This window comes from Acipenser ruthenus, chromosome 1 (genome assembly GCF_902713425.1).
Source record: "Acipenser ruthenus chromosome 1, fAciRut3.2 maternal haplotype, whole genome shotgun sequence".
In the NCBI taxonomy this organism is placed as follows: Eukaryota; Metazoa; Chordata; class Actinopteri; order Acipenseriformes; family Acipenseridae; genus Acipenser; species Acipenser ruthenus.
The window spans coordinates 94,453,057-94,476,429 of record NC_081189.1 but is presented as its reverse complement, the minus strand read 5'-3'; the positions used below and the strand labels follow the sequence as shown (position 1 = coordinate 94,476,429).

At 37.1% G+C, this 23,373-nt stretch overlaps 1 protein-coding gene across 8 annotated transcripts in view; it reads left to right on the top strand.

Moving 5' to 3' along the window:
• The first annotated feature begins 5,115 nt into the window (after positions 1 to 5,115).
• LOC117420586 (bridge-like lipid transfer protein family member 1) overlaps positions 5,116 to 23,373 on the top strand; it is a 147,492-nt gene continuing 129,234 nt past the window's right edge. For all 8 annotated transcript variants that reach the window (XM_059032356.1, XM_059032355.1, XM_059032362.1 and 5 more), the window contains exons 1-2: positions 5,116 to 5,301; positions 17,736 to 17,862. In XM_059032356.1, coding sequence (XP_058888339.1) covers positions 17,766 to 17,862 — 97 coding nt within the window. In that variant the 5' untranslated portion in view covers positions 5,116 to 5,301; positions 17,736 to 17,765. The remainder of the gene's footprint in view (positions 5,302 to 17,735; positions 17,863 to 23,373) is intronic.

The following is a 23,373-nucleotide window of genomic DNA, read 5'->3' as shown; positions in this document are numbered from 1 at the left end:
AAATAAAAAAATTAATACAATGCGGTGTCAACTTTGTGTACTATTTATTTAGGGATAAACAAACTGCTATTTGGCATCCTTTGTTTTGTAGTTAATTCACTGGGGTAGAGTAAGGCCTACACAACTTATTCGTTACTCCTTGGATATTTTTCTATTTTAACGTGTTACATATTGTAAGGGCTTGCTGTATAGGCACACACACAGGGCCAACGGCCACGCCCCTTGCAACTGTTGCTATGCTGTCTCTGCCAGCATTCCGAGCAAGATAATGGCATGGATTGGAGAAAAGCTCAACAGCAGTCCAGGGAAAGGAAGAAAAGATCAGCTTCTCTGGTAACACCCTGAACAGAGCCCTGAGGAGAATCCACAGCCTGGACCATCAAGGTTAGATAGCTACATGGAGTATAAATGCATACAGTATAAGTGGGGAAAATGTAAGATTTCCTGTACAAAAAAATCACTTTAAGTATTTATTTACAAAATACCATTTTCAAGGATACTTTATGATCTTGGTTTGGCTTCTTTACAGGCAACTGCAGTCTCGCAGATAGGGTGACCAACCATCCCGCAGATCACGGGACAGTCCTGCATTTGGACTCTTTGTCCCGCATCCCGCAACACCTACAAAATGTCCTGCAAAATACCCATTTGAAAATTTGAACATGCAAATATGTTATTATCTAACACTATGGTTAATATTATCAACACTATTAAGGTTAACACAGGTTTTGTAAATAGACTACAAGTTCCAGTATGCCTTCCTCTTGTTTAAATGGTTTGTTTAACCCCATTTCCATGGTAATGAGCCTCTGTGCATATTGGCGCTCGCTGGGAAAGCGAGGCGGGTTTACTGACCTGACGCCTCATACGTGAATCACGTGCGCATTTATTGCACAGAAGTACAGTAACTTGCTACAGTCAATTTGGAATTGCAGTTAAAGAAAATGGATCCTCCAAAAATGAAAAAGTGATAATGTTGCAACAACAAAGTATGGGAAACAGCATACCCGTGGATTAAGTCGGTGTCAGAAGATTCACAGAAAGCAGAATGCACCGTCTGCCACAGAACTTTTACTATCACAGATGGGGGTGAGGCTGATGTAAAACGGCCTGGCACGGGTGAGTCTCACAGAAAAAATGCACTACAAAGAGAGAAAAGCAAATCTATGTCCAGTTTCTTCGTAAGGTCAAAGGACAGCAGAGTAACTGCAGCAGACGTGACTAGTGTCTACCACACGGTACGCAATGGACATTCCTATAGATCAGCCGACTGTGGAACGAAACTCTACTGCACTGTATTTCCAGATTCTGACATTGCAAGGAAAATGTCATGCGGTCGTACAAAATGTGCTGCAATTGTTACAGACGTGCTTGCTCCTGCCTCTGTCGAAAAGTGCTTAGGCGATTTAAATTCTATAATGATCGAGACCGAGAGTGACTTAAAAGTTGATATGAGGCTGTTCTTTTCTGCTGCTTCAGATGCCTCAAACCATGGCAATACAAAACTGTTTCCCCTCGCACTCCGATTTTGGACACCTGAACTTGGTGTACAAAATAAATTGCTGGAATTTTATGACAATCACGAAGAGACAGCTGATGTCAAGGCTGCATGAACATGGCCTGAGTTTAGACAAGGTTTCTGCCTACACAGCCGACAATGCTAGTGTAAATTATGGGAAATATAACTCTGTTTTCCAAAAGCTCAGAGATCAGAATAGTGGCTTCATAAAAGCGAACTGTGTCGCACATATAATACACAACTGTGCGTGCCATGCAGCTGACAAGCCTAGACTTGATATTGAGAGCACAGTAATGAAAATTTAGAGCCACTTCTCATCAACTGCCAAACGCATCCACCAACTAAAAAGCATTTTTGATTTTGGGACAGAAGAGTACAAGACACTGTACAATCATGTACCAACAAGGTGGCTGAGTTTGTTTCCTGCTGTTAAGAGATTAGATGATTGCTGGCCAGCTGTTAAGAGTTACTTTTTGTCACTTCGGGAAGATCAATGCCCGAGATCACTGTGGAAATACTTCAAAAACAACAAGGATGGCAAGGGAATACCGTGTGAACTTGAAATCTACCTGAAATTCCTACAGCATACACTGAAGATGTTCCACGAGTGTGTTCTCCTTGTTGAGGGAAATGAGGTGACAGCCTGTGAACTATATGAACTGATGTCCAACCTCAGACTGAAAATCCAGCAAAGAAAATCGGATTCTTTTTTTGGATTTGAGACCAACTCTCTCCTGAAGAAATTCCCTGCTTCACAGGCTGCCTCGATCAAAGAAGACTTTTTAGTGTTTTACCAATATGCTTTCATGTACCTGACAAAATGGTTTAGTTTCTCTGATGAGAATCACTTGAAGCAATTGGCATGCCTAGCACTGAAGAATGAGTTCAACTTTTCTGAGCTCTATGAAGCAGTGGAAGCCCTTCGGATGTCTACCAAACTCGACATGGATGCTCTGTATAATGAGTTTTGTTTTGGTCTGCCATGTCTGAAAGAAATCGCAACCTCAACAGATCCCTTTGGGAAAGGAATGGTGTACTTTATTGAGGAGCACGAAAACACCAAACATGACTGTCCTGGTCTCATTTGTTTTGAACATTCCTGTCACCAGCGCCTTTGTCGAGAGACTGTTTTCACTAATGACAGTTGCATGGACTGACCAGCGGAACTATGAGTAAGACTGCCAGCAGTTCTACTGGATCTACTGGAAGCTGCTCGGTCTGAGAGGAAATACAAATATAAAGTTAGGAGATTGATGTAAGTAGTGAGCTAGCTAACTAACTCAAGCGTCTGTTCCTTTTGGCATTGTGTAACTATAGTTTTATTACATAATAAAAACACGTTTAGCAATGTTTTAGCTAATTGTAGTTACAATTTATTGAATGCTAAAACCGATTGTCACAGAGAAATCTCCAAAAAGCTGTTGTTCAGTTGTTATTGTTGATAAGGGTTTACCTAGCTAGCAGCTACAGTCGGGGAATTAATTAAAATACTGATAATAGTGACATCCAGGAGAGGAAACCTATGAAAAAGTGTTTAAGCACCACTACTAGCTAGCTAGCTAATTGCTGTAGTGTGTGTTCACCTATCTATTATTTACCTCACTGCTAGCTATTATAGCAATAGCTAGCAGCTACTGAATGTAGAATTGTATAACGTTAGCTAAACGTGTTGTTGTTTCGGCCACCTGTTTACAGCTGGCCGAAACATCAGGCTAGTTTCTAGGGGTTGAAAATGTAGTGCACGCTTGGTTTCTTTAAATTAAGGGATTTTTTTTTATTTCGTAGTGTCCCGCAATGTCCCGCAAACGAGATCATGCTGTCCTGAAATCGGACTCGTGTCAGTTGGTCCCCCTACTGGCAGAAGACAAGTAAGAAGGGAAAACACTAAACTATATCGAGAAATTAAAAGAACAGCAGAGACTTACAGACTGGACAAGGAACCAACATTTGTTAAAGAAAATAGAATCTCCAAAGTCAAAAACAAAGTTGAGAAGTTGCTGAGAAGTTATCCAGTTCCAGATAATCACTGTAAAACCCTTGTCTTTCATCATTCATTAATTGAAGATATTAAACAGAAGTACTGCAATTCTAAGACAGAAAAGAACAAGTTGTTACAGGGAAAATTGAAAGAAGTACAGATTGCAGAAACGAAAACGATAATTATTCGGCTTTAGATATTATTATTATTATTATTATTATTATTATTATTATTATTATTATTACTTTTTTCAGCTCTCAAACGTTGAATGTGTTTAGTTGGCTACGCCTCATTCAATTACATAGCTGGTCTCCTGGGTAATATGACTGGCATTTAATCTAACCAATGAAGGCTGTGTGGTCCAGTGGCTGTGTGGTCCAGTGGTTAAAGAAAAGGGCTTGTAGCTAGGAGGTCCCCAGTTCAAATCCCACCTCAGCCACTGACTCATTGTGTGACCCTGAGCAAGTCACTTAACTTCCTTGTGCTCCGTCTTTCAGGTGAGACGTAATTGTAAGTGACTCTGCAGCTGATGCATAGTTCACACACTCTAGTCTCTGTAAGTCGCCTTGGATAAAGGCGTCTGCTAAATAAACAAATAATAAAACGCGTAAAAGTTAGAAGTGGTTCTTTATTGGCTGACCAGCAGACCAGCAAAAATTATGTCGGAGGGAGGAGGGAGCCTGGAGCATGACAGAGGGAGGAGGAAGTTTTAGAGGAGGGAGGAGGGAGATTCAGAGGAGGGAGGAGATTCAGAGGAGAGAGGAGGGAGATTCAGAGGAGGGAGGAGGGAGATTCAGAGGAGGGAGGAGGGAGTTTTAGAGGAGGGAGGAGGAAGTTTCAGAGGAGGGCGGAGGTTGTTTAAGGGGAGAGGAGGGAGGAGTGCGTTTCAGAGGACAGAGGAGGGAGCACATAATGACTCATTTTTGCCTGATGTACGAAGATGTCCTAATATGGACACCGTATTAACAAAAACAAACAGAGTGATACAACCCCCCCCCCCCCCCCCAAAAAAAAAATATTGAAATTAACCTTAATTAAGACTTATATATAAAAATGGTAATACTTCTGAATGATTTCTGCAGATCAACAGTCTTAATAGACTTTAACCTTAAGTTATTTACTAATTAACATGAATTATATCCATATATCCATGAATTAAATTAAATATTTAATAGTGTAAACCCTTTGCTAAACAATATACTACATGTTGACCGGGTGCTTATTGGTCGACATGTGGATTTTTGGCATAAATCTTTTAGGTGTTTTGCAGTTGAGCTCTGCAAAGAGTAGTTTCTGTATATTTTGAAAAAAAAAAAAAAATCTTGTTTTTCCTTTTTCACATGTTGCAAAATGTACTGTAATGGTTGATATAAACAATAAGGTTCTATTGAACCCTAAGAATCCTAGTCTTAAAATCTATGTTCCTGCAGCAGAAAAAAAAAATGCAAACGCAACTTTAAAATAACTTTCTGAAGTATGTAACACGTTGAGTCGTTGTCCTGATCAGCTGTAGGGGTGAATTTGTCGAATTATCATTGGTTTCACGAACTATCTCTGTCTTAATTGGCTGATGTAGGTTTACCTCAGAATCTGATAGGCGACTTTTCATTCACTGACGCGCTCTGATTGGATGCAATCTGCCCAGTCGGAAGTCTGAGACCTAGGACAGTCTTCAGAGCAGGATGTAAATAATAAATCGCAAGTTGCTTTCGTGGGGATTTAAATGTAGTTAAACTGGAACTGTAAATATCCCCTGGACTTAGAATAGGCGAGCATGAGATATAAAAATATCACAGAATGTGAGGTGAGTCTCTATATGTTTTTGTTTTGTTTGAGCAGAAAACGACTTTAGACAGAGCAAGGAAGCAGCTGGGTGCGGCCTGCAGCCGGTAGTGATTGCGGCAAGCTGCTTACATTACGAATGTCATGAAAAACAAGACTTTAATTCTTGGTGCAAAGGTTTCCAACCGCTCACGTTGAAATAGCAGACGTTTTTTTTTGGTTTGAAAATTGTGGTTTGTGATTTAGCGTCAAACTGCACATGACATGCGATGTGTGTGATGAAATGAGATACACAACACAGACAATAGTGTAAAACACAGTATTTTGTCATTATATAAAATGCAGTTATTGTGTTTAATGTTCGGAGGGCACCTCTAATCAATTTGAGAGTGTACTTTACTGTTGTGTCAGCGAAGCGAGTCGGTCTGTCTAACAATGAGCGGAAGCGAAAGTACACTCTCAACTTGATTGTCATAAAATAAAACAGACGAAAAGCTGACATATTAACGTAGCTAATCTGTTGTTTAAAACTTTTAAAATATATCTATTCTTGTTAACTAAAAGGCAATAACACCAAGGTCCATAATCAACCAAAAATAAATAGTGCTGGGACGAACACGGGATTTTCATGTTAGGATATTTAGGATAGCAGCAGGGGCAGGGGGCGTGACCCTGAGTGTGTGCCTTTATTTTACAGCAAGATGTTGCAATATGTAACACGTTAAAGTAGAAAAATATCCCAGGAGTAAAGAATACATTGTGCAAGCCTTACTCTATCCCAGTGAATTAACTACAAAACAAAGGATGCCAAATAGCAGTTTGAGTTGAAGGTTCTTTTGTTTATGCCCAAAATAAATAATACATAAATGTGACACCTTATTTTATCTTTGTGTTTTATCTTTGCTGCAGAGCATACGTCAGTGTTTTGAATACTGCGGTACATATTTGTTTTTGAATGAGACACACGCGCAGACACTGGTCCTGGTTTCCTGTGTTAAAATACCAGGGGTTTGAACTGTCGTCTTAATCTCCTGTCTTTTTCCAAGTTGTTTTGACTGCTAAAAGAGCTGGCAAATTTAAATGCCCTTAGCGCAGGGATGAATAAACCCATCACCTGATGATTTGCTCGTCTAGTTTTTAATGTTTAACCGTTTACTCACTGGAGACACTGCATATTGATGAGGCTGTCTTGTGGTTCCTTTTGACTTTTTTTTTTTTTTTTTTAATGATTAGTTTGTTTTAGTTTTAGTTTTTAATGTTACATACACTGACCTGATTGAGTTGTCTCTTTCCTAGTATGGATTTTATTGTCAAAATAGTTTTTATTCTGTATTTTGTTACCTGTACATTTCCCAAATGCTACTGTCTGTCTGTTTTTATACACTGTTTACACTACTATTGAAATCTTGCAACTGCATGGCCCAGTCATCACAAGTATGTGGAGAGAATACAACATTTTGAACTTTTAGCATTTCTTATTGCAGTTTTAACCTGCAGTCTGGGACGGGTGCTTATCTCTGGGACAGTACCAGACCTGGGGTCATTTATAATTACAATTGCAGCATTATTGTTTGCTGAAATTGCAATAATACAAGGCTATTTTGTTCAATTACATTTATTCTGCCAAGCAGTAATCACAGGTACAAATACAGAAACAAAAGGGGTCACTGTAAGTGGTTGAAAATACTAGAAGAATGTTTGCTCAATATAAAACACAACATGGAACTGTGAATGATTAAGCTTGGAAAGGTGTGTAATCTAACTGTAATTAGCATATAATTAACCAATTACAAATACAATTACGCAGGTATGCCAGTGGTCAACTACAATTACAATTAACTTGTAATTTAAATTACTAGTAATTACAAATGACACAATTACAATAGTAATTGACCCCAAGTCTGTACAGTACTGTATATTGCAATGCTTGTGTTGGACCATTTTATTTAGAGATAAATTAACTGCTTAAGAATTAGAAAAGGTTTTAGAATTTAGTCCACAGAATGAATTCAGTATTGGGACAATTTCTAGTTGACTGTGGGAAAATGATGCACTGCTGGTAAAGTATTTTATCTCCTTTGATCTCCACATCCTCCAGAATTGCAGGATAGAAGCTTAACTCTAGAAACAGGTTTTGTGGTTTTTTTTTTTTTACAATACTTGTATCCTGCTCCAGGAGTTACAGGGAAATAACACTTCTGACCAACATTAAAAAAAAAAAAAAAAAATTAGTTTATTTGTCCCAGCACTAAAGATGTGTTTGAGGGACAAGTTTTACCATTATATTTTGCCTGTCGGACAAGTACATTTTTTTTTCTTACTTTGTCACAATGTTCTGTTGCTAGAATAACTTCCGTAGATTTCTAGGGAGTCAAGCAAGGTCCTAAAAACTCTAAACTGCAGTCTCGCACATACAACTGACAATTAAAAAAAAAAAAAAAAAAAAAAAAAAAATCTAAACCTCCAAAGCAAAAATATCTAGTTTGCACTCTTACTAAACTGCTACCTTCTCTCTGCTGAGTACCCACAAAACATACTTATTTCTCTTTATCCAATGACCATGTAGGAAACCAAAACGTATTAAACAAGTGTCATTGTCATTCTTCTGGGCAATGTAGTTTAGAAAACATTCCTTTAACCCTTCCGCTCCGGTGAACAGTCTACCTGTTTGAGGTCTGACTGACATAACATGACTTTTGGCTTGTGTATCAGGACAAATATCCACTGAAAGTATATTATACCTTTCTAAACAGCTGAGAATCCAAAGATTATTAAGAGAATAACATTATCACTCTATGATCAAATGTACCCTACTATTACCTACTCTAGTTTTTGTTTTGCCATGTGTCCTGCACAGACATTAGATTTGGCAAGTATGTTTGGGCTGAATTATGTTTTCTTTATTTGATTTCATGAAGCGAAAATTATTATTAAATCACTAATTGATTGTGGTCATTGTTTAATAAAAGCAAAATCCTAGAAGTGATATTCTATTTGTGTGTGTGTTTTGTGGGATGAGGAGGGGGCAAGTAGATTTTTAAGAAGGACGAGTAGATTATTCTAGCATTTTGTAAAATTTACAGTTGCATGTACTCAAAGCTCTCGGGGATGCAGGTACGCATCCTTTACGCACGCACGGTTTGCAGTTGTCTGCGTCCATGGGACGCGGGCCGTCCCACTGCAGATTTTGTATTGTATTTTTATTTTTTTAATTATGCAGTTATGTTTTTTGAGGTGCAAGCTTCAAAATGTTTTCGGGCTCATACTCTGCGTTGTAGTTCCTCCTGTGGAGAACTGGAAAACATGGTATCAGGAACGTCTTGGATCAGAAGGACTGAACAGTATACTGTTGCGGCCCTTTCATGTGACAACCTGTGTAAGGTTGTGTGTTTTGCTAAAATCCATTTCAGGCTTTCTTGCTGATGACTGCGTCCCAGTAGTCAGGAATCCAAGTGCAGTAAAAGCTCTTAAAAATGGTTTAACATGACACCACTGCCTACAATTGTTTGGACACTTAATTTACTAAGGTCAAATCCTACTATGATAGAATCAAGAGGCCTAATGTGTCGGAAATATTGGGTTATATGTATATGTACTCTTATACTCAGTTTTTAATAATTTTGAATCCCCAGCTTCACACACACACTGCACACTGAGTTAAACACAGTCTCTGTCTCAGCCAGCAAACCTTGATATTTCTATTTTTTATGTTCGGAAGTACTGTACCTGTCAGTCATAAATAATGGTTGTTGACTAGTTTTATTTGATATTTAATTTATAGAGTGCGACTCGTGTTAAGTCACAGGGTTGGGGTCAATTCCGAATGGAATTGGAATTTGTTGGTAAATTCCAATTCAATTCGAGAATTGAAATTGGAATTTGAATTGAAAAAATCTTCAGGATACAGAATTTGAATTGGAATTTGAATGAAAGGAAATATAATTTAATTCCATGAAATTGCACTCATTTTAAAAAGTTAAATGCCACATTTATTTTATACTATATACTTTATACTTTTATATTATATCACTGTAAACAATACTGACTGCAATAGCATTAATATATACTTTCAAATACTGTATCTTAAGCATGGCTCAAAGCTTTCAAAACTTAGTTTTTTGCATTTTTGTAATGAGATGTTTAAGAGCTACAATAGTCCTTAATTATTTGTTTTTCTTTATTCATCTGTTATTTAATCCTTTAATTTTTCACTCCTATATTACATGCCACTCATTTTTAAAAGTTTTAAAAATGAGTGGCATGTAACAACAATCCGGCAATGCCATTCAAAAACGATGTCTCTGTTTGACTTAATGATGAGTTGATTACGAAAGATGAATTTCTGGCCAAACTTTCTCTGTATCATACAGCGTGCTGAAACAGTTACACAAATAGAAAAACTATTAAACAAAAAAACAGCATGTTTACAAAACACAAACTAACAGTTACTGTTGGCTCTGATTCAAACATTGTCAACGGAGCATGCTGTTAACTATAAGAAACAATGCTTTGTTTGTGGAAAAACATGTAATAAGAAGGAAGAGAAGCAGCTTTTGTTAATCGCCACTATTCATCAACAAAATTCAGTGTGGAAAAAAAGCAAAAGAGCTGGGAGATGAAATCATGATACATAAATTACAAGGTTATGAAAACAGTGCATTGATATGATCGCAAATGACTTTCAGTACCATCATTCTTGTCCAAGTGCTTACATGGTAAAAAAATGTGTCTAAAATCAGTGGTTAAAATCTGTATGATAATGTCTTTTCCTGGCTGATGTCCCAGATTGATGGGCATTGTGTAAGGATGGAAGTGTCTTTTATATCACAATCAGTACTGTCATTGGTTAGTTGAGCATGGTATACAAAATGGCCATTCTTCCGGGTCATCTAGTCTGAAAAAACACCTGCAGAATTACTATCAAGGCCCTGTTGGGTGTACTGCAATGATTGTACCACATAAAGGAACATCAAGCCTGTTGTGTTCATCAGACCTCAGTGTTGGCAGATTGCTTTATGTGCAAAAGCTGAAGAAAAATCTAAATGAGTCTGAATACTGTGAAGAAAGTAAGAGGGAAATTCCTAGTGACAATCCAGTACAACTTAAGACCATATCTTATCACTCAGCAAAGAGCATTGGGTCAGAATTAAGAGCTTCATAAAAGTGACATACAGAAACCGCCCATTAGAAAAGACAGATTTCAGCAAAACACATCCAATCCAGTAAGCCCACCTGATGCTTCTTCCTGTAGTCGAAATGCACACGATTCACCTTCTGAGCATGATGAACATGTGGAAGCTAAAAATCAACCTGAGCCACAGGTCACAACAGAGAGGGTTCAGTCTCAGCTTCCCACAATGGGCATTTCTTATGTAGCTGCATCTCAACGTGTGAGCAACAATATCTACAATCATGTGACATGGTTGCTGACAGATGCATCTCCAGATATTGGTGAAGATGGGAGAGTCAATCTAAATCCCAAACAGCATGAACAAGTTCTTAATCTTGCTCAAGATATCTGTTCAGCTGTTTCATGTATCCCAACTCCTATACTAAAAAGTAGACTAGAAGTAAGGAAACAATAACACACCTGAATATATTTGGCAACAGCATTTGTTATCAAGATGCACAGAGATATGTAACAACAGTAGCAACTGCACATGGTGACTAAGTTTCAAGATGGATTCTTCATACCAAAAAATTTGAAGCCAGGTAGATTTACGCACTGTTTCACTGATTGCACAAAAGATGGCAGATCAGTGCATGGTACTACACATATAATATATCAGTACTTGAACAAAGATGAAGAGATACAATCTGTGGCAAGCATACATCTACTCAAAACCTGTGAGACTATCAAAAATCTAAAAGCATTTCATCCACTTAACCCTAAGGGATTGTCAAAAGAGTTGATCACTGGCTGATGTAGCAACAGAGGCTAAGCAGCCTGAGAAAACATGTGAGTGACTGGATCATCGCAGCTGTCTGTAGAACCTGGTGCAGATCTGTCCCACCCTTCTTCTGGATGTAACAGAATGTGAATTCATGGTTCCTACCTGGAGTGCATTTCCTGAAATAGGATATGGACCTTTATTCCCCCCCTGTCATCTGCCAATCCTGATGTTGTTGAAAGGTCTATTCAGTACTGCATTAATGTACCAGAAAAATTGACCAAGAATTCACCATTGTGACATGTGATCAGGCCATCTATGACAAGTACAGAGAAGTACAACAAACTGATACTTCATATGGATGGCTTTCATATTGCACTAAACTTTATGGGTGTCATTGGATACTTTGAGTACAACTGGAACTGAAGACATACTTGTGGAAGGTGATGTTTGTTCACCTGGAACAGCAAATAAGGTCATGGAAGGCAGATAATACTGTGCCATGTTGAGGGCACATAGCTTGGTTCATAGTGCTATGTTTGCATTACATTGGGAATCCTTTGAGAAGTGGTTGGCAAGTTAAGCAGACAAGGACATTGAATGTTTGTCATTACTTTCTCAGAGCATCCTTCAGCTTACAGAGGCACTGTCAGAAAAGGATGCAGAGAGGATGTCAAAGGCATGCTCAAGTGCATCAGAGCCTCTGAATAAAATACAGACTCTTATGGTTGAGTTTGATGAATTGTGTTCCACATCTCCAACTGCAAAACTCTGGCATGTACATGGACATGATAATGATCCTGAAACCGCACATTCACGCTGAACGAGCTGGCCTTTGGGAGGAACACCTAGCTGAAGTTGAGAATGCTTCCATACCTGGTTGCAGCTAGACATTACCTGGCTGCCATGAGAGAACTGCCTTCAGTGGCCCCTGATGTTCCCTGTGCTTTCAGTGACTGACACTTCACTGAGTCTGGTCTGATATGACCCTTGAGAAGACATACAACCATGATGCCAACTCTTCCATGGTGTAAGCCTGCAGCCTGCTGCTATGGAGAAGTACTTGCAAGCCTTACCAGTACTGACAGGAGTCTCTTAGCAGACAAAAGCAATGGCACACCTGGGCCAGTATGATAAGAAACACTATGAAGACTTAGAATGCCAAGCAAAGAAAAATGCAGACACCATCAGGAAAATACAATATGTGGTTCATGGGGGGGGAAAATTATCAACCCATTTTGTTGTAATATTAGAGTTACTGAACATCTCTACTGGCCAAAAATGTGAATCACATGACCTTGTGAAAGCCAAAGAGAAGGGACTTGCAGCTTTACTTTATACACAAAAGAATGGCAGTGAAAAAGTAGAAGTTGTGAAGCTTCAAATGTTTGCAAGTGCCAAAAGGAGAGAGTGCAGTTGTCAGAAGCCTGTACTTTGCATAATACATGGATGAAGAGAAAAAGTTGTATTTTTAGCCCTGAATGGACAAATTATCCCTCCTCCTTATTTGAACCTGACTTAGACCTTCAGCAAAGCTATGCTATGTGGAAAGGCAACATACCGGTTTACTTGGTTGCTCTTAAGAAGCACTTGGGAGAATCCTGGAGACAGTACGATCAATTACCAGATTCAGATGAACACACATTATTGGTTGTAGATGCTATGGCTTTTTTGCAGCGTTACCAGCGCCTTGACAGCATCACTTTCAATGGCTTGCAGTATCGAAAGAAAATGCTCCACCTTAAGTCCAAATTGTGCTACTGCATCAGTTTTGTTGGAGATAGATATGATGTTAGAGTAAAGAGTATGAGACATGCGATTCTCCTGCCATTCCTGAATGGAAGACCTTTATCAAGAATCCCCAAAATAAATAAAATCTTCTCTATTACATAGGAGAAGCATGGTCAGTCCAGCATAGGAAACTGCCTCAAGGATTTAAATAAATACTTTGGGGCATTTTCAATGATCCTGGATATGCAGTTCAGCTTACTTCAGAGCAAGTCATGCAAGTGCCAGAACTTCCTTGTGAGAAGCATGAAGAAGCAGACACGAGGATATTCTCTCACATTGCATACTGTGTCCAAAATCTAGGCTACAGGAGAGTTGTAGTTCAAGCTACTGACACTGATGTCATCCTTATGTGCATCTACTACAGTACACATATGCCAGGCCTGAAGCAATTAGGGTTACAGAAGATGGACTCATTTATACCATGTCATTGCAGTTCTTGTGAGAACATAAGAACGTTTACAAACGAGAGGAGGCCATTCGGCCCATCTTGCTCGTTTGGTTGTTAGTAGCTTATTGATCCCGGAATCTCATCAAGCAGCTTCTTGAAGGATCCCAGGGTGTCAGCTTCACAAACATTACTGGGGAGTTGGTTCCAGACTCCCACAATTCTCTGTGAAAAAAAAGAAAGTTCCTCCTATTTTCTGTTCTGAATGCCCTTTTATCTAATCTCCATCTGTGACCCCAGGTCCTTGTTTCTTTGTTCAGGTTGAAAAAGTCCCCTGGGTCGACATTGTCAATACCTTTTAGAATTTTGAAGGTATTGACAATGTCGACCCAGGGGACTTTTTCGACCTGAAAAAAGTTTATTTCCTCCATTCTCCTCAATGCCTGCATTTTAAGTGGTTGTGATACTGTAAGCTATCCCTACAGGAGGGGGAAGAAGCAAGCTCTGAAAATTGATCTTAAAGATGCTGTGGCTCTCCTGCCACTTGCTAGGTATGGTGAACCAGGTGAAAGTCTGCATGTGACTGGAGAAATGATTACCGCTGCAAGACATTTCTTTGTAGCACTGTATGACAGGAGTGGCTTTGATGGTACTCTAGATGCTCTCTGTGCTCATATCTTTGCAACCACAAGAGGAGACCTGAGGAACCTACCCTCTGCAGAGGATGCTTTCCATCTCCATCTTCGTCACAGTCACCAGATGGTTGTGAGCAAAAATGCTCACAATCCAGATCCAGCTTATCCTGATGCTACTTCTTTTTTAGAGTTATTGTCCATGACAAGTTGGTACCCTTTATGATGATTAAGGACTCAAAGCTGAAAGAAGCCATGAAAAACTATTGCACATGCAAAACATGCAGATGTCTGAAGGACTGCATCTGTGCAAAAGTGAAATGTACCATTGCATGCTTATGTGCTGCAGATCCTAACAGATGTGGCCAAACTGAAATTGAGTGTTTCCACAATTGAGAGGACTGTGTCTATAGGGCTTTGAGTACATGGCTTGGCAGCCACTGCCCAGCATTACATAATATAGCTTAAAGAAAAACATGTAAATAGTATACTACTGTTATTTTTCCTATTCACTGTTAAACAAAAACGTTTATTGTGTATTGCCTAGCCTGTACCAGTAGACTGACCACCTATATTTACTTCCATTGTAGGCAAATATAAATTTTATGAAAGTCTAGTGTGACAAATCACGGTTTGGCCAATAGGAGGCAGCACTGGGTACACCTACTGATGATATAATAGGTTAAATAAGTCATCCACAACAGCCTGGCTTCCACTATCTTATTTATATGACTTAAATATTGTATCTGTCTATTTAAAATGTTCTGTAAAAGTTTTCTGCTATTTAAAATGTTCTATTATGACCCACCTATTGCCAAATACTTCAATAAAAACAGCCTTTAAACCCACATGAATATGGGTTTGAATGGTTGTTGTGACAGTAGGAAATTATTCCTTGGTATTATTTGTGTTTTGGCTTTTTTTTGTTATTTCACTGTTAGGATAATTAAAATCAAGTCTTGGAGCTGTATTTAGTAATGAGTGTGCGTGAAAAGACTAAATAGCAGGAGGCAACTTGTAGGTAGAAATAGTTTAAATAATCTCTTGAGTCTTATCCCTGAGGGTCTAAACTTTAATAAAACACTGGCCTGCAATTTGTAAAAAGTGCCAACTCCTTCACTATTTAGGCTGTCTGTATCCCTGACTACAAGCATAAGCAACTGTTATAAAAACCTGATAGGTTTTGGAGCATTTGGTCACCTTTAATATTGAGAACCATGGGGGGGGGGGATACCTGGTTGAGTAGAATAGTTGGTTATCCTTTGGACAGGGATTTGAACCAGATTCCTTTTTAAACCTATGTTCCGAAAGTTCCAAACGGCTGCTTTTCGTTCCTTTCCAGTTCGAACTAATTGAAATGCAAGTTAATACCGGTTCAATTTTTTCCAACTTTTGTGGTGTCACATCTGCCGTATATTGAAAGTAATACCAAAAAAACATTTTTTGACAAACATCTCTTCAAAGCATATTATATTTACCATAACCTGCATATTTCTTATTGCACAGCTATTCTATTTTAAACAGAAGATATGCAGAAAAAAAATCTCTCCAAGTAATCAGTTACGTATGAACACTTTATTATTAAGCACTAAGGGGAACATTGTTATCATCGGTATCAGTAAGACATACAACAAATGTAACATGTACACACGTGCAACTTTTCTACATACTTCATTTGGATAGAACAATGAAAATGAAACACTGAACGATTAAATCATGAATCGTTAAATGATTGAGAATACAACTAAATAAATTTGTTATACAATAAACATTACTGGTTTCTCAAGTTGATGGTAAAATGTCTTAGCTCTTAATATCCAGAAATATAACTTGCAAACCTCTGATTATTAACAAAGCGCTTCACTTGCCACAGTTTTACATCTTGTTTTATGTGTACATAACTTAATAACAGTACCTGTTTATTTTGAGCGAATACAAGACTGATGACGTAACGTGGATCTGACATGTAGCTGCTGACCGCAGAGGTAGAAGTCTGAACTGAAGGCAAATATAGTGCTATTTGATTCGCTGGCTGCGCCAAAAAAGCAAGCTAAATGTAATGTTGAATTTCATTAGCTGTCTGTGATGTAATGCTTTGTTGTTGACCACTGAGGTGTAAGACCATGGGAAGAGCGCTATTTTCAAATTATTGTATGTTTGAAAACAATGAAGAGAGACAGAGAACAGGCTGAAGGGACCAAAAAAAACAAACAAAAAAAAAACGTTATTAACTGATAAACAAAATGTTGAATACCGTTTTTGTTCCAGAACGTAATAAATTAATTTTGTTTTAGTGTTTGTTTGTTTTTTCTGTTCCATGGAATAAAAAAAATAAATAATGAGTTTATCGTTCCGGTTCCCTACCTTTGATCTTTATGGAATTTTGCTTTTGTGGATTCCATTGTTAAGCCTTTTTATTTTTCGTTCTGTTAGACAGAAGGAAAAAAAAAACAAACAAACAAAAAAAACCAAAAACGTTATGATTGTGGCTTTTAGTGTTTTGTTTCTTATTGCTAAAAATTGTCAAATAGTTCTGACAGGAACAAATATAAATAGCATCTGCAGATATGAATAATGTTGTCTGTCACAACTGCAATGTACAAATCGTGATTTAAATTGTATTTGACAGTGGAGACATTTTGAAATTTTGATTAAATACTGATTTAAAAAATATCTGCTCCTGAAAGGAGAACTCAATCTCATCTTGTTGACCAAATTGGAGATGCAGGTGGTTTCAAGGTGTTTACTAGGCCTATGTACTGTTGTGGGCAAACACCTAATGTGAAATGACTCTACTGTATACAGAAGGAATATCAACATGTAGGCTAAAGCAAATAGACTGAAACAAAATACTTTATTTTTATTTTTTAAAATCTGCTCAACATTTTGGCCAGTGGTGTGGATGGTTAAAGGCGATTTAAATGTTTAATATTCATGGTTTTGAAATGTGTTTCTCTAAGCAGATTATCGTATACTGAGCTGGCTGTTTTTTATATTCATAAAAGAACATTTACGCAACTGTCAGATTTCTATGAAAGGTTCTCTGTGTACAGATTTGTTGTAGATCCTGTTCTGGGTTCATGCTTTGTTCATTGTCATGACAGCCTTGCTTGCTTCACTTCCACTGTCGGTTACAGGTCATTGGTTTGTTCATGTTTCTTCTATTCTCACATGATTTAAATTGAAACGGTTTGTGCTGTAGTATGGTCTTTTTAAATTCTATTTTAGTAGTACAGTGAAACTATTAGGATTGTTTAAAGATACTGAAGAATCCCTTTAGGGAACTTGCATGATGCAAATCTGTCGCTGCTGCTCCCGTGTCTACAGCGGCTGTATCTCATTAACCATTTCAGATAGCAACTTAATATTTCAAGGCTAATGAAAGCGCCTCGGGCAAATTCTAAAGGCACTTTGACCTGTTACCTAAGATGGCTTACATATTCATTTGACTTTTTTGTTTTCCAGATGATAGACATAACTTCTAGATATTGGCTTCTTTCTCGGTAAACAGCTATATTATGGGATTTTAATGGTCAAGTTTGATCGTTGGTATCAAAAAAATAACTTAACATATGCCAATTATTTTAGAAAGCTGCTGCGGTGTCTATGCTTCATATCTCGGACATCATTTGAAGAAGTGTCAAGATGAGGACTCACTGATGTGTGTACACTAATTTGCATACAGGCTTACATGTTACACAGTTATTCTCTGCAGAAAGACATTGCTGGGGTTAACTATTTATTTTTTTTCTTTCAGCACTGGAGTTTGTGATATCATTCTGTAGCAATGGATAATAAAGAAAATGACACCGGTTTCCCCAGCTTCAAACAGTTGGAACACTTCCTTGTAGAGCATGACTCTAATTTTGTGTGGCTGCTTGTTGGTAAGTCTGCATCCTTTCATTTTTATTTATTAACTTGTTATAAAATTTCGCATTTAAAAAAAAAACAAAAAATAAAAACACATTTTGATCAAATATTGTGTCAAGCAGACTAAATTAAATGACATTTATCATTTTTTTAATTTTGGAAAAAGTCTCTGTAGAAGACTGTTGATCCCAAGATATATATAATATAATGTAATATAATATTAAAATCTCATTTGTGCACAAAGTTTCGTTTCGAAGTGAGGTGCTGGCCAAAAGATAATGTTTACACAATTATCTGCATTAGCGAGAATTGTTCAGCAGTGGTATAATTATTAAAAAGCTTACTATAGCAGCTGCAGAGAACAGGTTTGGTCGCACACCTAAAAGGATAAAGAAGAATCTTTTGGATTTTTAAATATGAGCAGTTCATTAATAGAAAGGTGAAACACTCCATGATCCAAAACAAGAGTGGTTTTATTGTTAAAAAAGTGTGTCTTCATCAGGTTCAACTGTTAGAAAGTGCCATACAGATCCTGGTCTATATATACACAGATGAAAGTACTAATTGCACTATAAAATCATTAGTTAAAACAATTACACCAATAATTAAACATGGAATAACTAGTTGGAATTCTATTAAATCAATATCAAGTTATATATTTAAAAAATGCATTTTATATTTATTGTTTATGTAAATGTGTTATTGCATAATTATATAATTAGAATTATTATTAAAAAAAAAAATCCTTTTACAAAACAATACTCCCAAAACGGTTAACGTTCTTGTTTACTGTTCAAATGACAACAATTTGTTAATCAGCCTATCAGTGTGTGCCGGTATGATCTAGCCCAGCCACCTCGCTTCAAACAACCTACTGGTTACTTTTTAAACACAGTTAGAATTTTAGACCTGAATAGGCACGATTTCCTTGTTTTGACTTGGTACTAATAAAATAAATTATTGGGACAAATAACATGACAACGAACGTGCTGCATATATTGCCTTTATTAAAGTATGCCAATAGCCCTTGGGACTGTTTCTAATTGATTTCCACATCTGTATAACTTGGCAAAGCTGTGTCTTACACTTCCAACCAATTCAGTGGATGCAGAACATGCAGTCTCAATGTATGGGCAAGTCCAAACCAGACAGAGAATGTCAGCAGCAACTGCTGGGGGATGTTGCATGTTTGCCTTTAACAAATGACAGGGCTCTGTTTTAGTAACGAAGCAAGTACCACTATTTTATAGTGCTCTTAAATATTGTTTATTTAGGTTTATTTAATGTTTAAACAGGTCTGCGAACTGTCAGTGAAATCCTAATTTTATTCCATAACCTACCCACGAAAAATCTTAATTTTCCTGCAATTTAGTGTCTAGTGTGGATACCACCAACCATTAAAACTCAATGTGCCCAATTTCATCCTTAAATTTTGATAGTTAAGTTTTATTTTTATCATTTAAATATATAGCTTGATTTTGACTTAATAGAATTCCAACTAGTAATGGTGGTCACTTTACTGTTTTGCCTTTAACATATTTAATTATGTAATTGAATATGGCTGTTTCCATGTTTAATTAATGGTGTAATTGTTTTAACTAATGATTTTATAGTGCAATTAGTTATTTCATCTGTGTGTGTGTATAGATAGATAGATAGATAGACAGACCAATCGATCTGTACGGCACTTTAACAGTTCAACCTTATATAGACACATTCTGTGTCAAAACGCGTTGTTATGCTGATAATGATTTTTTAAATATATATAGTACCAGTCAAAAGTTTGAGTACACCAGCTTGAAACCAGGTTTTTCATGATTATCTATGCTTTTAACTATATAAACTTGTCTATAAACATTTCATATTTCATTATATGATACGTGTACTTATATAAGCTGATAATCAAGTGAATTGCATTCAGAAACTTTATTTTTAAATGAAAATGTAAATCTTGTCAATTTCAATGAAATGATCACCCAAAGCAAGGGGATTTCAGTCTGAAGCCCAAGTCAGTTAAAAGTCTGAAATGTGTATAACCTGGTGTTAGAACACTGGCCTAAGTATAAAAGTGTCTTTGTTAGATGTTCTCCGAGTTAACTAGCATGTTATCTAATTAACCTTTTGTCACCAATTATTGTTAACAGGTGAGGGCCCATGATTAGTATAAATATAGGTAGCATAGGCACAGGCACAAGTTTGTCCTTCCTGAATGTAAGGGAGCAGAAAATGGCAAAATACCGAATAAGGTCAGACAGGCCAAGGGTGACCTCAGAATCAGAGAACAAGTTCATTCGAGTCACAAGTCTGCGAAACCGGCGATTAACTGCCCCTGAAATACAAGCTCAGCTAAATGCTACTAGAAGTACAGATGTTTCAACATCAACTGTTCAGAGGAGATTGCGTGAAGCTGGCCTAACTGGAAGAATTGCTGCAAAGAAACCATTGTTAAGAGTGCAGAATAAGAGGAAGAGACTTGCCTAGGCCAAAAAACACAGAAACTGGACGTTTGAGGAGTGGAAGCCGGTCTTATGGACCGATGAATCAAAATTTGAAATATTTGGATCCAACCGCCGAGTCAAGCATGGAGGAGGCAGTGTCGTGGTCTGGGGTTGCTTTGCTGGTGACAGAGTTGGTGATCTTTACCAAGTCCATGGCAAGCTCAACCAGCATGGCTATCATAGCATTCTTCAGAGGCATGCAATTCCATCAGGATTACGGCTAGTTGGGCAGTCCTTCATTCTTCAGCAAGATAATGACCTGAAACACACCTCAAAGTTGTGAAAGAACTATCTGGCGAAGAAGGAAAGTGAAGGACAAATCAATCTAATGACCTGGCCTGCCCAGTCTCCAGACCTCAATCCCGTAGAAGTTGTATGGGACGAACTGGACAGAAGAGTCAAAGCAAAGCTACCCACATGTGCACTACATCTCTGGGAATTGCTGCAGAAGAGTTGGGAAGAATGTCGGGTGATTTCCTGCTGAAACTTGTTAACCGAATGCCTCGTGTTTGTTAGGCTGTTATTAAGGCAAAGGGTGGCTATTTTGAGGAATCCAAGATTTAGAGACAATTTTCAATTTTCTTGAACATTGCTTTGATACTCCTTATGTTTTGTTTGGTATATTGTAACATGTGTTTTCATTTTCAAGTATTTACAGAAATGTATACGACGTAAAACATTGTCAATTATGAAAAAAAAAACTAGTTTCCAGCAAGTGTACTCAAACTTTTGACTGGTACTGTATATATTTTTAATTTTAATTATTATTATTTTTTTAACAATACAACCACACTTGTTTTGGATCATGGAGTGTTTCACCTTTCTATTAATGAACTGCTCATATTCGAAGATCTAAAAGGATAAAGAAGAATCCTTTGGGTGTGCGACCAAACCTGTTCTCTGCAGCTGCTATAGTAAGCTTTTTAATAATTATACCAATTCTCACTAATGCAGAGACACTTGTTTGTTTTAGATATAGATATAGATATAGATATAGATATAGATAGATATATAGATATATAGATATATATAGATATATAGATAGATATATAAATTACTGTTCACCCAGATGCTTTCAATCTTTTCCTTTAAACCTTAGTAACACAGCTTTGGGTGATGAGGCTATTTTTATACTCAATTGTAACAAGCTGGTATAAAGGTTGCATGTATTGTACTGTATTAGGAAAATGCCCCTGGAGTAATGGCATTCATAGGCCTAATGTTGTTTCTAGACTTGCTCTTAGACTTCAATGGATTGATAAAGTATTTATTAACTCCAATTTCTAAAATATTTGCAAAAGATAATGAAAAGCAGCCAGAGGGAAGGTTGGCTGTGATTTCAATCTGAGAAGCTTTTTTGATAAAAAGCTGATCTCATCAAGGTGTTTAAAAAAAGAAAAAAAGAAAAATACTCTTTAGTTTTATTATTAAACTCAGGAGTGCTAGCGTGAAATACAGCAGTGGATTTTTTAAGCTGTCTGGCTTAATAACAACTTCATTGTCACTTGGTATTCAATACGTACCAGGTACTGTACTACAAGTTATCTTGCACAGCATGTAACGTTGTAAGTGCTGCTCATTTGCACGCTTTGGAAACCTACAACTGTTTCAATTTCACTCAAAACCTGTCTTGATTTTTCAGTGTTTGGAGATCAATTATAATAACAGATAGTTTTAGGATTAGCTGATAAGCTGAAATAGGAATGAGAGAAACGAGAAATCAAAATTCATGTTCAAACTTAGACAACTTTGAACTGTATGTGAACCCTTATTAGACTGACATATTTTTTAAACTTAAGCTCTCAATGTGTGGTGACCATACAGTAGACTTCTTTAGGTAGCTCCATTTTTGATCTGGGAATTAAAATGGGCATTGCTCCAAATTTTACACTGGGCTGTCTTGTATTTTATGTGCTTAATACATTGCTTTATTTTTATTCATACGGTAACTTTTAAAGTTAGCCTATTGTCATAGAGCAGAATCGGCCCTTAGCTACGATATGTACATCTAGTATGGTATTGAAACAAAACAGTTAATTCCATTTTAGAAAGCTGGTAATAGAACAGAAAATAAGTTATCCTAAAGTGTGATGTAAGATCACAAATACAGCACATCTTTAAACGTCATGAAATGTCATCATCTGTTGATTTTAATCTTTTAAGGACCAGACTTGATCTCTAGTTTACATTCAAGGTGTTATTTTCAAAACTAGGTACTGTAACTTACAGTATAGCTCTGTTTACAAAAAAAAAAGAAAAAAGATTCCAGTATTTAAAGGAATTATGAATAAAACATTGTAATATGAGGTAGTACAGTAAGTATGCTTAATTAGACGTCAAGATTTTCAGAGCTTGTGTTCAGTTATGTTTTCTTTATTTATTTTTGTTTATGTGCAAATCACACATTTAGTATCCTGATTAAATAGTCAGAAAGATTAACAAGTAAAGGTGGAATTTAGTGAGACAGACAGACTCAGACACGTTTAGCTTGTTCGATGTGGAACAGGAACAGGTTTTATCCTTTTCGCAAAATCGGTTTGTTCTATTTTTCTGTTCTAGCATCATGGCTGACAGCGATTTGGGGATGCTGTTTGTGCTTTGTGAGGATTTTTTTCAGTCAAAGTTTCAAGCAGTATTTATGCTGGTCAAATCAGTGGCGAATAAATAATTCAGTGACGTTGCCACTCTTGGAGCCAGGACTTGAAAGGTATCGATGTATTCAGTGCTGTTGTTTCATTCCCATAAGTCGCCCTTTGAGTCCACAGCAGTGTTAAGTTGCGACCGGAAACCATGTCACTTTTCAGAATTTTACTCATTCAAATAAACAAACAGAATTGAAATATAAGTAGCAAATAAAATTTATAATCTACTACTAGAATAGCAATAACCAAGTTAGCAAATGTTAGATTTTTGACAATCTATAGCCTGTGTAGCCTATGTATAGGTTGTACTGCAGCTTAACGGGGGAGTGCTTGGAACACATTATGCATAGTTATACATTTTTGTTATTAATCAGTAACATATTCT